The sequence below is a fragment of the Lepus europaeus genome, chromosome 12, assembly GCF_033115175.1.
Source record: "Lepus europaeus isolate LE1 chromosome 12, mLepTim1.pri, whole genome shotgun sequence".
Classification (NCBI taxonomy): domain Eukaryota; kingdom Metazoa; phylum Chordata; class Mammalia; order Lagomorpha; family Leporidae; genus Lepus; species Lepus europaeus.
The window spans coordinates 105,634,323-105,650,177 of record NC_084838.1 but is presented as its reverse complement, the minus strand read 5'-3'; the positions used below and the strand labels follow the sequence as shown (position 1 = coordinate 105,650,177).

Here is a 15,855-nt window from a genome sequence, read left to right as displayed (position 1 = left end):
GCGTTCCAGGGCGCTGGGACTTGGCGCACGCGCCGTCCGGCTTTCTCCCCGTCGTTAGCAACCCCGCATAGCCGCGTTTTTGCCCCCGTGGGCTGGGACTTTGCGCCCGCCACGCGTGCTTCGGCCTTCTATGTTGCTAGGCAACCCCGCGCAAGCGCGCTCGCGTTCTGGCACTGTTCAGTTACCTCAATGGGCGGCTCCGGCTCCAGTGATTGACAGGAATGGGGCCGGCGCATGCGCAGTGCGGCTTCTGCGTCAGGCCCTGGCGGGATAGCAAACCCACAATACAAGTGTCTGTTAACAATCCTTAATAGAGGCCCGACGAAATTGTTTTCCCCCTCATGATGTGTTACGCACGGCTTCAGATCATAACGCCTACACTTTCTGGAGGCCCCACTTCCCCTGGGGGCCGTTCGTGCTGCGAGGGCGGAGCCTCCCCAGTGTGTGCCTCGGGTGCGAATTCTGACTTCTGACGGGGGCGGCAGCCATGTTGGAATCTGGCAATGACAGGAGCAGCGGCTATATTGGTTGCTGGCAATTTCTCGTTCTCACAGAAAATGTTGCCACATTGGATTCCAATGTCTTTTGACAGGAGTGGCAGCCATGTTGGATTCTGGCAATTTCTCGTTGTGACGGCCCCGAAAGCCATGTTGGATGCTGGCAATTTCTCATTATGACGTGACCGACAGCCATGTTGGATCCTGGCAATTTCTCCTTGTGACAGGAGCAGCAGCCATATTGGCTTCCGGCAATTTCTAGTTCTGATGGGCACGGTAGCCATATTGGATTCTGGAATTTTTTTATCTGACAGGAAATGTAGCCATCTTGGATCCTAGCGATTTATTGCTCTGATAGGAGCGGCAGCCATATTGGAGTCTGGCAATTTCTCGTTTTGACTGGAGTGGCAGCCATGTTGGATGCTAGCAGCTTCAAGTTCTTACAGGAGCGGCAGCCATATTGGATCCGCCCATCACGGATCCTGCCAACATTGATGGACAGGGGACAGCACACGGACAAGCCGCTGCTTCTAGAATTCCCAGAATTCCCATTCCCCATTTCTCTCCTCAGAAATTCGAATTTCTGACGGAAAATTTTCTGACAGAAACACGGGTACGTTTCTGTCTGAAAGGGTGTTTTTATGCCAAAGAGAATTTTTATGATTAAACAGAGCCTTCGCGAATTAAAAAAATTTTATGGAGTGACTGACAGGGTTCTGATGAGTGATTGACAGGCTTTCCGGTGTGATGGACAGGTGTCTCCACCTCTGCAATATTACAAAGTTCCAAACAACCAAGGCCCAGGGCTATGTGCTCAGTGATTGCCTCATCCTTTGCTAGAGCCTACCGTCCACACTGGTGACGCTGGCCTTGCACAACCCCGGGTGTTGACACAGGGAACAAATTCCTCACGGCTGTTGTTTGTGTGGCTCAGGTACTGTGCCCTCCGGACTGAACGTTCCGGACACACACAGCCCAGGGAGGATTACACACGGCCCTGAGCCTGCACCAGGAGCTCCATCCGGGTCTCTGGCAGGTGCACGGGGCCATGAACCTGCACCAGGAGCTCCATCCTGGTCTTCAGCAGGTGCATGGGGCCCCCAGGAGCTCATCCGGGTCTCCAGCAGGTGCACAGGAACCCCGAGCCTGCGCCAGGATCTCCATCCGGGTATCCAGTGGGTGCACGGGGCCCTGAGCCTGCACCAGGAGCTCCATCCTGGTCTCCAGCAGGGGCACGGGGCCCGAGCCTGCACCAGGAGCTCCATCTGGGCATCCAGTGGGTGCACGGGGCCCTGAGCCTGCACCAGGAGCTCCATCCTGGTCTCCAGCAGGTGCACGGGGCCCCTAGGAGCTCATCCGGGTTTCCTGCAGGTGCACGGGGCCCCCAGGAGCTCCCTGTCCCTGCCATGACCCTGTACAGGAAGTCCTCTGATGATTGACAGCCTAATTATGTGTGCCATGGGGCCTGGCAGGTACACTTAGCCACCCCCGGGGTGGCTCCATCACCCTTAGACTCAGCTGTGAGTTTTTTCTCACTGAGTCACAGCCGGGAGCCATTGGCCACCGACCTCTCTCTCTCTGACGTGGTGGTAATGATTGATTGATGTGGGGGTTGACACATGCTAGCTGTCGGCCAAGGCCCCAGGCAGACGGGGTCTGGCTCTGGCAGCGGGAAGTCGTGTCCTGGAGCCTCTGAGGGAGCGGTGAGTTGGGGGTCAGGGACGCGCAGGAGGGGGCTGTGCCAAGGTCCTGGGGTCACCTTGCTACATGGTACCAAGAAATCGCAACATGCATCAAACTTGCAACATTGTATTGAATTTGGCAGGTTGTATTGAATTGCTACAGTGTGTCAAGTTTGTGAATTGAAGCTGCCACGGTGGGTCAAATAGCTACAATGTATCAGAATTGCGACCTGTAATTGCTGCAATGTCTCAGATTCATAAACTGCAATCAGATTCAGAATTGCTACAATGTATCAAATTGCTACATTGCATCGAGTTTGTGAGTTAAATTTAAATTTAGAATCGCTACACTGCATCAGATCGCTATGATGTATCAGATTGGCGAATCAAAAAGCAAGTTAAATTCGCTACAATGTATCAAATTTGTGAGTTAGAATTGCTACAATGTATCAGATAGCTGGGATGTATTGCATTTGTGAGCTAAGGTTGGAGTCAAAATCGCTACAGTGTGTTGTATTGCTACAATGTATCAAATTTGACGAATTAGAGGTGGATTAGGAATTTCTACAATGTATCGAATTGCTACAGTGTATCAGGTTTGTGTTTTGAGACCCAAATCAAAATCGCTACAATGTATTAACTTTGCGAATTAGAATTGCTACAATGTATCTGGGCTATCCAGTTGTGGGTGGAGCCATGGTCGTTTCTGCTGCACAGAGTCTCCGCCCGCTCTCGACACTCCCCCTGGTTCTGTAGCTGGGATAACTCAGCATCCAGCACCCTACCCAGAGGACTCCAGAGTCTTCTTCGTAGCCAACTATTGATCCATCTATTCTGGGAGTGGGCCTGATTGAGTGATGGACACACAGGCCAGCGTGAGTCAGCATGACTCAGCAGAAGGCGGTTGGGGTTTCCGGAATGTTCTCTATGTGTGGTAGCCTTGAGGGATGAATGTGTGTCCCCAGCAATGAATGTGTCTTAGCATCTGGGTCAGAAGTTCATGCGGTTGATATGATTGACAGCTGTCAGTCTGTGCGGATTTGTCTGGAGGCCAGAAGATTCCAGCCAGGGCCGGTGCAGAAAGTTCTAGCACCCAGGAAATGGGCATTCGAATCTGACCGTGTCCGACTGCTGTGGGAGAGGGGACCGCCAGTGAAGACGTGTCTGGATCAGGTTATTGGTTAGGTATTTGTTATCGATTGGCTATGGCCGATTGGTCAGTGATTGGTTTTTGGTCTGTGATTGGGTATTGGTTAGTTATGGGTCAGTGATGGGTTGGTGATAAGTGAGTTATTGATAAGCCATTGCTTAGTTATTGGTTATTGGTCAGTTACTAGTTGGTTATTGATCAGCTATTCCTTATTGGTCAACAATTGGTTTTTGGTTAGTTAGCAGTTACCCATTAGTTATTGATTAGTTATTGATTATTATTTAGTTGTTGATTAGCAATCAGTTATTGTTAGCTCTTAGTTATTGCTGTTGGGTATTGGCTATCGATCAGTTACCAATTATCGATTAGTTAATGATTATTAGCTATTGGTTGGTGGCTGGTGATTATCGGTCACTTATTGATCATTTATTGGTCTGACTTTGATCCCTCACTCCCAGAAAAATGAATAAAATTTAAGCCTCAATTTCAGAAATTAATGAAAAATAAACTTAAAACTAACCATTAACCAATAATTAATCACCAATAATCAGCCAATGACCAATAACCGACAACCAATCAATATTCGATAACCAATCAATAATCTATAATTCGTCAACAACCAATAATTGATCAATAAACAATAGTGATCAATGGGTAGTCCATAGCTAGTCAGTGACCCGCCCATCACTAATGCAAACCAGAAAGCAAATCAATCAAAGCCCTGTCTCCTCCTGACATTGAATGGAGAGCCCGCCACTCAAGGCTCAGAGCCACGCCCTCTTTTATTGTAATAAAAGCTGTGGCGGAGAGCCTTGAAACAGAGAGGAGCAGGGAGCTTTGACACCGCTGTCTCTCTGTGCAGGATGATGAGAGCCTCATGCCTCCTCCTCCTCCTCTTCCTGGGTCCGAGCCAAGGCCACGCCCACACTGCCACCACAGCCCCACTCCCCAACATCGTCCTGCTCCTGGCCGATGACCTCGGCATTGGTGACCTCGGCTGCTATGGCAACAGGACGCTCAGGTGGGACATCAGGGTCTCTCAGGCAGCCATCTTGTGGCACTGTCATCTGGGTCTCTCAGGCGGCCATCTTCTAGCCTCCAGGGCTCATCCGGGTCTCTAGGGTGGCCATCTTGTGGCCATCTTGTACTTCCATGGTGGCCATCTTGCATCCTCAACAGTTCATCCGGGTCTCTCAGGTGGCCATCTTGTACCTCCATAGAGACCATCTTGTAGCCTCAATGGCTCATCCGGGCCATCTTATAGCCTTGATGGCACCCATCTTATAGCACAGTCATCCGGGTCTCTTGGGCAGTCATCTTGTAACTGAACAGTGGCCATCTTGGAGCCTCCATGGCTCATCTGGGTCTCTTCTGCCCCCAGAACCCCAAACATTGACCAGCTGGCACGTGATGGCGTGAAACTGACCCAGCACTTGGCTGCCGCCCCACTGTGCACACCAAGCCGTGCAGCCTTTCTGACTGGACGCTACCCGGTGCGCTCGGGTCTGTGGTTCACGGGAGTGGGGCTGGGAAAGGGCGGGGCTTTCCTTAGGGGTGGGGGAAGGGCCGGGGAGGGTTGGGCTTGTCCTCGGAGGTGGGGGCGTGGCAAGGGGCAGGGGGTGGGGCTTCATCTCTTCCCGGCCCCGCAGGCATGGCTACGCGGTCGCGGGTGGGTGTCTTCCTGTTCCCAGCTTCATCTGGGGGTCTCCCGGCCACCGAGGTCACATTCGCCAGGCTAGCCAAGGCCCGCGGCTACACCACAGCGCTTGTCGGTACAGAAGGTTCCGGAATGCCTGGGGCGGGGGCGGGACTTCCAGGGTGGGCAGAACTTTCAAAGTGGGACTTCTGGGGTGGGCGGGAATTCCGTTTATAAAAATGATAGGCAAAGCGTGGTCAAGTAGCAGCAATATGCAAGGGAGGACCCCACCCAGGGGAAGGCAGCAGAAGGTAGTCCAGTCACATGACTGGAAGTTGGCCATTGGGGTGGGTGTAGGCTGTCCATCACCTGCCCTCGGCCCTGTCAAATGCTGACAGGGAAGGCAGGAGAAGGCATTTCCAGTCACGTGACAGGAAGTTGGCCCTCTGGGCGGGACCAGGCTGTCTGTCACCAACGAACTTCCGGTCCCAGGGAAGTGGCACCTGGGCCTGAGCTGCTGGCACCCGCGTGACTTCTGCCACCACCCGCGGGTCCATGGCTTCGACCAGTTCTTCGGGCTCCCGGCCACCAACCTGCGGGACTGCAAGCCAGGGGCTGGCACAGTGTTTGAGGGTGCCGTGCGCTGGATCGTGGTGGTCCCTGTGCAGGCCCTGGGCGCCGCTGCCCTGACCCTGGCCGCGCTGCGCTGCCTCGGCCTGGCCCGGCCACCGCCTGCCGCCTTCCTGGGCCTCCTGCTGCCCGTGGCCATCTTGCTGGGTGGCCACTTCCTGTTCCGGCACTACTTCCGGCCACTCCACTGCTTCCTCATGCGCGACTTTGAAGTGGCCCAGCAGCCTCTGGACTATGAGAACCTCACGCAGAGGCTCACAGAGGAGGCCGCGGGGTTCATACGGCGGTGAGTCCGCGGTGGCCATTTTGAGTGGGTCTGCATGCTGTATGCCCATTTCCGGTGGCCGTTTTGGATCAGCTCTGAGCTGCTTTGCCCAATTCCGGTGGCCATTTTGAATTAGCTCGGAGAACTTTTCAGCCCACTTCCAGAGGCCATTTTGGGTCGGGTCTGAGGGCTTTCTCGCCCACTTCCGGTGGCCATTTTGGGTAGGGTCTGAGCATTTTATGCCCACTTCCAGTGCCCACTTTGGATCGGCTCGAAGTGCTTTTTCATCCACTTCCAGTGGCCATTCCGGATTTGCTGTTATACCCACTTCTGGCAGCCATTTTAGATACACTCTGAACCCTTTTTGCCTATTTCCGGTGCCTATTTTGCATCACCTTCTATGAACCAAAAAATTACCTGTTCAAGTGTTTCGCCCATTTTTTCTTGCCCACCTCCCTCCAGGAACTTCCAGAAGCCCTTTCTGCTGCTGCTGTCCTATATCCACGTGCACACAGCACTGTTCGCCTCCCCAGAGTTCACCCACAGGAGCTGGCATGGGGCTTACGGGGACGCCGTGGAGGAGTTGGACTGGAGCGTGGGTATGCACGTGTGTCTCTGGCGCCACCTGGTGGCCGGATCCCAGAATGCAACGTGAATTTATCTGGCGCACCGGTTGGCTGAATCTCATATTGCAACTTGAATTTGTCTCTGGCGCCACAGGGGGCCGAATCTCATATTGCAATGTGAATTCGTCCCTGTCAGCCATCTTGGTCCCCAAGCTGGTTGGCACCAGATAATCTGTTTTCTTCTGGTCCAGGCCAGATCCTGCAGGTCCTGGACGAGCTGGGCCTGGCCAGCCGCACCATCGTCTACTTCTCGTCTGACCAGGGCGCCCACGTGGAGGAGGTGACGGCCACGGGCGAGGTCCACGGGGGCAGCAATGGCATCTACAGGGGTGAGCAGGGGTGCAGACCGGTCTCAGGGTCACAGTGTCACAAGAAGAGTCCCCCAAGGCCCAGAGGGAGGCATCAGGTGCATCCTGGAGGGGACCCTGTCATAATAAGTGTCTCTGCCAGAGCAGGCCCTGTTATAATAAAAGTCCCTCAAGATCAAGATGGAGGCATCTGGTTCGTCATGGAGGGGACTGTGTCATAATAAGAGTCTCTCCTAGAGCAGACCCTGTCATAAAATTCCCCCATGGTCCAGATCGAATCTATGATGTCATGAAAAGGACCCTGTTATAATAAGAGTGCCCCGTGGTCGAGGTGGAGGCATCTGGGTAGTCTTGGAGGGGATCATGTCACAATTATAGTCCCCGCTAGAGCCGACCCTATCACAATAAAAGTCCCTCCTGGTCAATATTGAACCTAAGATGTCATGGAGTGGGCTGTGTCATAATAAAAGTCCCCAGGGTGGAGCTGCAGGTGTCTGGGTCATCACTGAGGAGTCTGTGTCAAAATAAGAGTCCCTTCTAGAGCATACTGTCAATATAAAAGTACCCTATGGTCCAGATCGCATCTATGAGGTCAGGGAGGGGACTCTGTCATAATAAGAGTCCGTCATGTTCAACGTAGAATCACTGAACCTGTAGGATGAGACCAGACCATGTCATGAGACCCTGTGGACAAGGCTGATCCAGCAGCCACCTCTCCCTCCCATCTGTCTCCTGCAGGTGGCAAAGCCAACAACTGGGAGGGCGGCATCTGGGTGCCGGGGATCCTGCACTGGCCTGGGGTCATCCCTGCCGGACTCGAGGTGGATGCGGCCACCAGCAACATGGACATCTTCCCCACCGTGGCCGGGCTCACAGGGGCGCCACTGCCCCACGACAGGTGATTGACAGATGCAGGCCCTGCCCCAGGGTGATTGACAGATGGGACATGGGACCCCCAAAGTCAGTCTCACACAAGCTCGCCCCTCAGGGTGATTGACAGAGTCAAGACCTGCCTCCAGGGTGGTTTACAGATGGGACCTGGGATTCAAGGGAGACCCCCCCCAGGGACCCCCAAAGTCAGTCACACACAAGCCCCACTCCCCCAGGGTGATTGATGGGTGGGACCTGATGCCCCTCCTCCGAGGGCAGAGCCAGCGGTCGGCCCACGAGTTCCTGTTCCACTACTGCAACGCCTACCTGCAGGCTGTGCGCTGGCTGCCACGCAACAGTGAGTGTGCACCCCAGGGCATGCTGGGAACGGCGGGCGTGGGCCTTGGGACATGCTGGGTAGAGGTAGATGTCAGCCCCATGATTGATTGACAGTTCATCCCCATGACTGACAGGTCATCCATAGTTGATTGACAGGTCCTCCGTGACTGATAGCCCTGGCCCAGCCCTTCCCTGTGACTGACAGCCCTGGCCTCCCCCTCCCCCCGACTGACAGCCCAGCTCTGTCCCTCCCCATGACTGACAGCCCGAATCCACCCCCAGGCTCAGCCGTGTTCAAGGCCTTCTTCTTCACGCCCAAGTTTCACCCGGCCGGCGCCAACGGCTGCTTCCCCACCCACGTGTGCCTGTGCCAGGGTCCCACCCACGTGATGAACCACGACCCACCCCTGCTCTTCAACCTGGCCCGCGACCCTGGTGAGGCCATGCCCCTCATGCCGCACACCGAGCCGCGCCACCAGGCAATCCTGGAGGCCATCCTGGAGGCGGTGGCAGAGCACCGGAGCTCTGTGTCCCCCAATGTCCCCAACCAGCTGGCCCCGGGCCATGTGGTCTGGAAGCCATGGCTGCAGATTTGGGCAGCTGGGGCCTCAGGGCTGTAGCCATGCACCTGCTGGGCAGCTGGGGCCATGCGTGGCTCCCAACGTGGCTGTTGGCCATCTTTATCTTGGGCACGGACCTGGGGCCACGTGTGGCTCAGTCGGCCGTCTTTATCCTGGACACAAACCTGTGGCTCCATCTGTGGATCAGTTGGCCACCTTTGACACAGACAGGAACCTGGACTCAGGGTTCACAATGAATCCCATAAAGTGTTCACTGCAAAGGAAGCAGCAGGTGTTCCTTATAGATGCAGATGAACCGACTGGGATCCTGTCCGTCTGCCTCAGAGTCTGCCCCGGACTGTACCAGGAACCTGTCACCCTCAGAGCCCGCCCCGACTGGACTGGGAAACCATCAATCTGGCCCTGGTTGTGCAGAATGGAGTGGGGATCAGGGGTGGCCACCCAGAGGGTCCCGGGTCTCTTGGAGCAGCTGTCAGTCACTGCACAGCAGTCGGTCCCCGGCACAGAGCACTTTCTGCTGTCACCACAAGAGCCTATAGCTGCGTGACTCAGCAAGTGTAAAACCATGACTCAGCATGTATAGAAAGATGGCTCAGCAGGTATATGACTCAGCATGTATGGAAGCGTGACAGCAGGTATAGAAATTATGACTTGGCAGGTATGGAAGCATGACTTGGCAGGTATGGAACCATGACTTGGCAGGTATAGAAATAAGATTTGGCAGGTATAGAACCATGACTCGGCAAGTATGGAACAGCAGCTTAGAACCAGGAACTCTGGTCCAGGGGCCCCAGGGTGAACTCCAGGGACCTGAGGGTTCCACCCATCACTGGATTTGATGGTCGGGGCAGCCTGGACCCTCAGGACAACAGGGCCACTGTACAGAGACCCCGACCATGTTTATTGCAGTCAATAAATAACCAGGCGACAGGAAGCCATCTTGCAATTTTCCACATGGCCCAATCGGGAGGAATGAGAATTAAATAAAAAAAGTCACATGGTCACACGGCCGCCTGTCCGTGTCACATCAAACGTTGTGACCCTGGGGTCATGCAGCTGCCTCTCCATCAAAGATCGTGACCCCGGATCTGCGTGTGGCTGCCCTGTGGGGTGCACACGTATGTAGCCGGGTTTGCACATGCATGTTCATGGGTGTGGCAGTCATGCCTGTGTGAATCGAGGACTGTGCACCAATTGATAGGAGCCCCGACTGCAAAGGCTTCTGGGAAGTCTATTAGGCATGCAGATGATGCATGACTGACAGGAGCACTCCCTGCAAAGGCTTCTAGGAAGTCCTCTTGGCATGTCCATGGTGACATATGATTGACAGGAGCCCCAACTGCAAAGGCTTCTGGGAAATCCGTTCAAAATGTTGATGACCCATGATTGACAGAGTGCTCACTGCAAAGGCTCCTGGGAAGTTCGAGGGATGCTGACTCAGTGTCAATGCCTTGGGCTGGAGCTGGGGCCCTGTGGAGACGATACATCCATCAAGGTGATAGATACTTGTCAACCAGAAAGACATTCATGTCTGACGACAGCTCTAAAAAAGTCAGGAGATGTCACAGGGGGACTTCCAGTGTGCGGAAGTCAGTGGGTGGGACTTCCAGTGTCACTGTGTCACTGACTGAGAGCAGGAGTGGGCGGGACTTACAATGTGCAGAAAACGTCACTCACCGTGAGCAGATGTATGTGGACCGGATTTCCGGTGCCCGGAAATGCCACTCACTGTGAGTGGGGGTGGGCGGGACTTCCGGTGTCCGGAAATGTCACTCACCGCCGGCGGCTGTGAAGTGCAGGGCAGCCTTTGGGCTCTGCAGCCGTGTCGGCCTCCACTGGCTCACAGCCTGCAGCTGCACGGTGTAGACGCCACCGGGACGCAGGCGCTGCAGGGTCACTGAGCTCCGGTGCTGCGGGGTCGGGGGGAGGTCCCTAAGATCCCAGGGACCCATCAGATTACCTGAATCCCTCAGTCGGATCTGTCCAATTACTGGGATTCCTTAGAGATTCCTTAGATTACCTGGGATCCCAGGGATCTCAGATTACCAGAACCCCTGCGAGGGGGCCGCAGCCCCTCCCCCGCCCTGCTCACCCCGTCTGCTGTCTTCCTCCACCGCTGCCCCTCGGCCACGCGGCCCCAGGAGACCCTGTAGTGGTGCACGGGGACGTCGGGGTCCTCAGGGGGCTCCCAGGCCACGGTGGCAGCCACAGTCCCATCAGCGCCATGCACCGTGGAGTTCCGCACACGCAGGTTGGCAGGGGCCGGTGGGGCCGACGGAGCTGCAACCCAGTGGAGAGGGGCCATGAGGCGCGACGGCATCACCCAGGGGCCGGCCTGAGCATGGGCATGGGCCATGGAGCCCCGGCCACGGGAGCCCCCGGTGGACCAGGTTTGGGGGTCCATAGCCCCATGGGAGCCACAGCCACGGAGCCCCCGATCGACCAGGCACAGAGGAACCTGGAGAGGCGGGGCCCTGCACTGACCTCTGGATGACCGGAAGTGCCTGCCAGGAGTGGTGAAGCCCCGGGTGCCGTGCACGTTGACGGCGGCCACTCGGAACTGGTACCAGCGGCCTGGCCGGACATCGGGCAGCCGGACTCGCTGGTCTGTGGTCTGGAACAGGGGACACAGAAAATGGCCCGGATGTGAACCGGAAATTAAATAAAAATGATGGACGGGGACCCAAGATGGCTGCCAGGCCCCGCCCACCAATTTAAATATTTCAATGACTGACCTGGGCCACTGTCTCCCATGCAGTGGCCCTATGCTCACTGGGCGCCATCCCATAATTCCACCGGCGCTGCACCACGTACACCACGGGCTCCAGGGAGACGTTGAACCTGGACGACCACCGGACCTCCAGGGGCCCTGACCCCAGCTCCCTGAGCCGTAGCTGCCTCCGGGGTTTCAGGGGGACCCCTAGGGTGGAGGAGCCTGGGTCAGGGAGACCCCAGGGGACCCCTGGGAGTCACAGAGACCCCTGGGGACCCCTGATAACCCTCAGAGGCCCCTGGGGGCCCCTTAGAACCCCTGGGACCCTTGGAGACCCCCAGAGACCCCTGGGAGTCAGAGAGACCCCCAGAGAACCCCGGGGACCCCCAGAGACCTCCTCAGACCATTAGAGACCGCTGGGAGTCACAGAGACTCCTGGAGACCCCTGGAGCTCACAGAGACCTCTGGGGACCCCTGAGAACCCTGGGACCCTCGGAGACCCCCGGGGACGCCTTAGAACCCCTGGGACCCTTGGAGACCCCCAGAGACCCCTGAGAGTTAGAGAAACTCCCAGAGAATCCCGGGGACCCTCGGACCATTAGAGACCCCTGGGAGTCACAGAGACTCCTGGAGACCCCTGGAGCTCACAGAGACCCCTAGGGATGCCAAGAGACCCCTGGAAACCCCTGGGACTCACAGAGACCGCTGGAGACCCCTTGGAGTGCACAGAGACCACTGGAGACCCCTGGGACTCACAGAGAGCCCTGGAGACCCCTGGGACTCACGGAGACCCCTGGAGACGCCCTGGAGTGCACAGAGACCCCTGGAGACCCTCTGGAGCTCACAGAGACCCCTGGAGACTCCCTGGAGTGCACGGAGACCCCTGAGACCTCTGGAGCTCACAGCGACCCCGCCCTGCCCCCACCATAATTGACAGCCCCGCTGACCTCGGAAGGCCCCCCGGGGTGCCTGGCAGGTGCGGCCACAGCCATTGGAGCAGCACTTCCGGCCCCCGGGGCACTCGGCGTCGACCTCGCAGCCAACCACGCAGGCCGCTGCGAAGCCGCTGGCTCGGGCCGGCGCCGGACACGTCCCCTGCTTGGCCACCAGCAGTGAGCGAATGAAGGCGCAGCTGCTCAGGCACTCGTGGCTCCACACGGGGAACAGCGGCTGGGGGGAAGGGAGAAAGACGGGGGGCTTTGAAACCGACAGTCAGCTGCTGGGGGGGGGGGGGCAGAAACCGACATCCTCACCTCACAGAAGCTCTGACATGGCTGCGTCTCCAGCTCCCCTGGGTGCTTGCAGGGCTCCAGACACTGTCAGGAGAGAAGAAGGAGGTTAATCAGGTGGCAACAGGAGTCCATCTGGGGCTCAGCAGGTGCACCAGGAGCACCATCCGGGGCTCAGCAGGTGTACAGGGCCCCCCAGAGCTCCAACCCGGTCTCCAGCAGGTGCACGGGTCCCCAAGTCTAAATCAGGAGCTCCATCCAGGTCCAAGCAGGTGCACGGGGTCCCGAGTCTACACAAAGAGCTCTATCCGCGTCTCCAGCAGGTGCACGAGGGCCCCGAGTTTACACCAGGAGCTCCATCTGGGTCTCAGGCAGGTGCACAAGGGCCCTGAGCCTGCACCAGGATCTCCATCCGGGTCTCCAGCAGGTGAATGGGGCCCAGAGCCTGCAGCAGAGGCTCCATCCGGGTCTCCAGCAGGTGTACTGGGCTCTGAGCCTACACCAGGAGCTCCATCTGGCTCTCCAGCAGGTGCACCGGGTCCCCGAGTCAATGACAAGAGCCTGGGCTGATCCCTGACATCGTACATGAGAATGTCCATCAACAACCTGGGCAACTGTGCACCTGCTCCCTGTGGAGTTCCCGTGTCCGACACGTGTGTTTCATACATGGATTGCATCCACGTCTAGGAATCCTACCGTCGAACACTGCTTGTCATTCTGGCACCAAACCAGGGAACCATTGTTCTGCGGAAGAAAAAAGAAAACAGACACACATTCACACCCTCATCCCCAGGCACAACACCCCACAGTGATTTTTTTTCCAAGTTTCAGGACCCCATTAAGTATTAACCAACAGACACACATTCTCACCCCCCATCCCCAGGCACAGCACTCCACAGTGTTTTTTTTCCTTTATTTTCTCCCCCACGCAGTTCTCCTTAGGGCCCTAGGAGGGTCCCCTAAGATTCTTTAGGACCGTGGGGGGTCCCCAAGTCTCCTCTAGTAAGAGCCCCCCATGCCCCTGGCCCCCAGGCCCCACAAAATGGCCTGGAACCCTGGAGACTCTGGGGGCCCTGCGTGAGGGGCAGTGTTGCTGCTTCTGCCAGGGGGTCTCAGGGGTCGCTGGGGTTCTCTGTGGAGCCATGGGGGTCTGAAGGAGCCTAGGCAGCCCAGCAATCCCATTTTGGGCAGATTTCCACCTCCTGAACTCCCCTGGCTGGGGACCAGGGTCCCTCTAAGAGGACACCAATGGCTGATGCCAGGGCACCTAAAGGGACACCAACGGCCGATGCTAGGGAACTTTTGCAACGATGCCCGTTTACGGGGGTCTTGGGGATCCGTGGGGGTCCCTGACGGTCTCTGGGGTTCCGGGCGCCGGGGGAGCAATCGCGTCCTGGCCCGATTTCCACGTCGGGAGCACCCCCTTGGTGAGAGACGGGTCTTCTCTAGGGGGACACCGAGGCCGAGGCCCGGGCACCTTTGCAACACCGCCGGTTTACTGAGAACCGTGGGGATCCGAGGGGGCCCGTGGGGGATCTAGGAGATCTGTGGGCGTCTGGGGGTGCTAGGGAAACCCCGCGACTGCGTCCAGGCCGAATTCTGTGTCGGGAACCCCCTGGTTGGGGACCGGGGTTCTTCTGAGGGGACACCGATGGCCGATGCCCGGGCACTTTTGCAACGCCGCTGGTTGAAGGAGACCCGCGGGGGTCCCTGGGGGTCTCGGGGGTCCCTGGGGAGCCGGGGGAGCCCCACGATCGCGTCCCGGGCGGATTTCCGCGTCGCGCATCCCCCTGGCGGGGCCCCGCGTACCTGCAGCAGCCGCAGACTCAGGCACCGGGCCGCGCAGCGCGAACCATGGAGGACCCCGACCCACAGCGACCCCGCGCCCACCGCCCCGGGGCCCGAGCCGGCGGCCAGCACCGCACCCAGCGCCAGCAGCGCGCCGGAAGCCATGATGGGCGCGGTTGTCCGTCAGCGCGGGAGGCGGGTCCTCGCCAGGGCGCCGGGGCATTGGCTGGAGAGGCTGTCAATCTAATTCCTGGGCGGGAGTACAGGGGCCAAGGCATTGACCGGAGGGACTTGACTGCTATCAGGGGGCGGGACCAGAGTACAGGGGCCAAGGCATTGGCTGGAGAGGCTTGAGTGACAGGCAGGGGCGGTCGCAGGGTGATAGGCGGCTGTGCCATTGGCTGGAGGGACTTGAGTGACAGGCAGGAGGTGGGGACAGTGCGCAGGCGCTGGGGTATCGGAGGAGGGGCTGTTCGGGTCAGGGGGTGGGCGCAGCGGCTGGGAGTGACAGGCGGCTACGCTATTGCCTGGAAGGGCTAGAGTGACAGTTCTGGAGGCGGGCGCTGGGAGTGTGAATGATAGGCGGCTGTCCCATTGGCTGCAGAGATTTCAGTGACAGGTCCAGGGGCTGCGCCGGCGCCCAGAGGAGGCCGCGCCATTGGGTGCAGGTACTTGCTTGACAGAATTAATTTAAATTCTTCCCAAACTATTCAAAGCAATTGAAAGGGTGGCAATCCTCCCAAACTGCTTCTACAAAGCCTGCATTTTCCTAATGCTTAACCTGGAAACTATGCAACAAAGAGAACTATAGACCAATTTCTCTAATGAACATAGACACAAAACTCCTCAACAAAATATTAGCCAGTCGAATCTAGCAACACATTACAAAGATAATGCAGCCTGACCCCATGGGATTTGTCATCGGAGGGCACCAATAGTTCAATATTCACAAATCAATCAATGTGATAAACCACATTCACAAATAATAAGAATAAAATCATATGATAATATCAATAGATTCAGAGAAAGCATTTGATAAAATACAACATCTTTTATGATGAAAACCTCAAGGATAATGGGTATAGAAGGAACATTGTTCAGCACAATGAAGGCAACATAACAAACCCACGGCAAGCATCCTACTGAATGAAGAAAAGCTGTCAACACCCACTCCCAGAAATGACATCAGAAAAGGATGTCGAGTCTATTTTTTTTTTTTGCAGGCAGAGTTAGACAGTGAGAGAAAGAGACAGAGAGAAAGGTCTTCCTTCTGTTGGTTCACTCCCAAAATGACTGATACAGCTGGTGCACTGTGCTGATCCGAAGGCAGGAGCCAGGTGCTTCTCCTGGTCTCCCATGCCTGTGCAGGGCCCAAGCACTTGGGCCATCCTCCACTGCACTCCCGGGCCACAGCAGAGAGGTGAACTGGAAGAGCAGCAACCAGGATAGAACCAGCGTCCCAACTGGGACTAGAACCCGGGGTGCCGGCGCTGCAGGCGGAGCATTAGCCTAGTGAGCCACTGTGCTGGCCTTCACTATTA

The 15,855-nt window shown here is 56.9% G+C and overlaps 2 protein-coding genes across 2 annotated transcripts; one reads left to right on the top strand and one right to left on the bottom strand.

Moving 5' to 3' along the window:
* Positions 1-4,091: 4,091 nt before the first annotated feature.
* LOC133771104 (steryl-sulfatase-like) lies at positions 4,092-8,623 on the top strand. Its single transcript, XM_062206821.1, has 9 exons — positions 4,092-4,350; positions 4,711-4,832; positions 4,979-5,101; positions 5,458-5,881; positions 6,323-6,459; positions 6,678-6,815; positions 7,533-7,692; positions 7,901-8,022; positions 8,286-8,623. The coding sequence occupies exons 1-9, from the start codon at positions 4,193-4,195 to the stop codon at positions 8,621-8,623; spliced, it is 1,722 nt and encodes a 573-aa protein (XP_062062805.1). The 5' UTR covers positions 4,092-4,192.
* LOC133771103 (anosmin-1-like) lies at positions 8,415-14,479 on the bottom strand. The gene is made up of 9 exons (XM_062206820.1): positions 14,336-14,479; positions 13,223-13,270; positions 12,551-12,613; positions 12,245-12,467; positions 11,320-11,504; positions 11,069-11,198; positions 10,677-10,864; positions 10,362-10,494; positions 8,415-10,054 (listed from the first exon to the last, which is right to left on the bottom strand). Exons 1-9 carry the CDS (start codon positions 14,477-14,479, stop codon positions 9,870-9,872), a joined length of 1,299 nt encoding a protein of 432 aa, XP_062062804.1. The 3' UTR covers positions 8,415-9,869.
* Positions 14,480-15,855: the final 1,376 nt, after the last annotated feature.

What these genes read in the sequence shown, in the direction of transcription:
- LOC133771104 (XM_062206821.1), top strand. Translation starts at nt 4,193, where the DNA reads ATGATGAGAGCCTCATGCCTCCTCCTCCTCCTCTTCCTGGGTCCGAGC. An exon ending in GGAGTTGGACTGGAGCGTGG is followed by an intron (nt 6,460 to 6,677) that starts GTATGCACGTGT and finishes CTTCTGGTCCAG; the next exon opens with GCCAGATCCTGCAGGTCCTG. An exon ending in CAGCAATGGCATCTACAGGG is followed by an intron (nt 6,816 to 7,532) that starts GTGAGCAGGGGT and finishes TGTCTCCTGCAG; the next exon opens with GTGGCAAAGCCAACAACTGG.
- LOC133771103 (XM_062206820.1), bottom strand. Translation starts at nt 14,479, where the DNA reads ATGGCTTCCGGCGCGCTGCTGGCGCTGGGTGCGGTGCTGGCCGCCGGC. An exon ending in CATGTCAGAGCTTCTGTGAG is followed by an intron (nt 12,468 to 12,550) that starts GTGAGGATGTCG and finishes CCTTCCCCCCAG; the next exon opens with CCGCTGTTCCCCGTGTGGAG. An exon ending in GCACTTCACAGCCGCCGGCG is followed by an intron (nt 10,055 to 10,361) that starts GTGAGTGACATT and finishes TCGTCTCCACAG; the next exon opens with GGCCCCAGCTCCAGCCCAAG.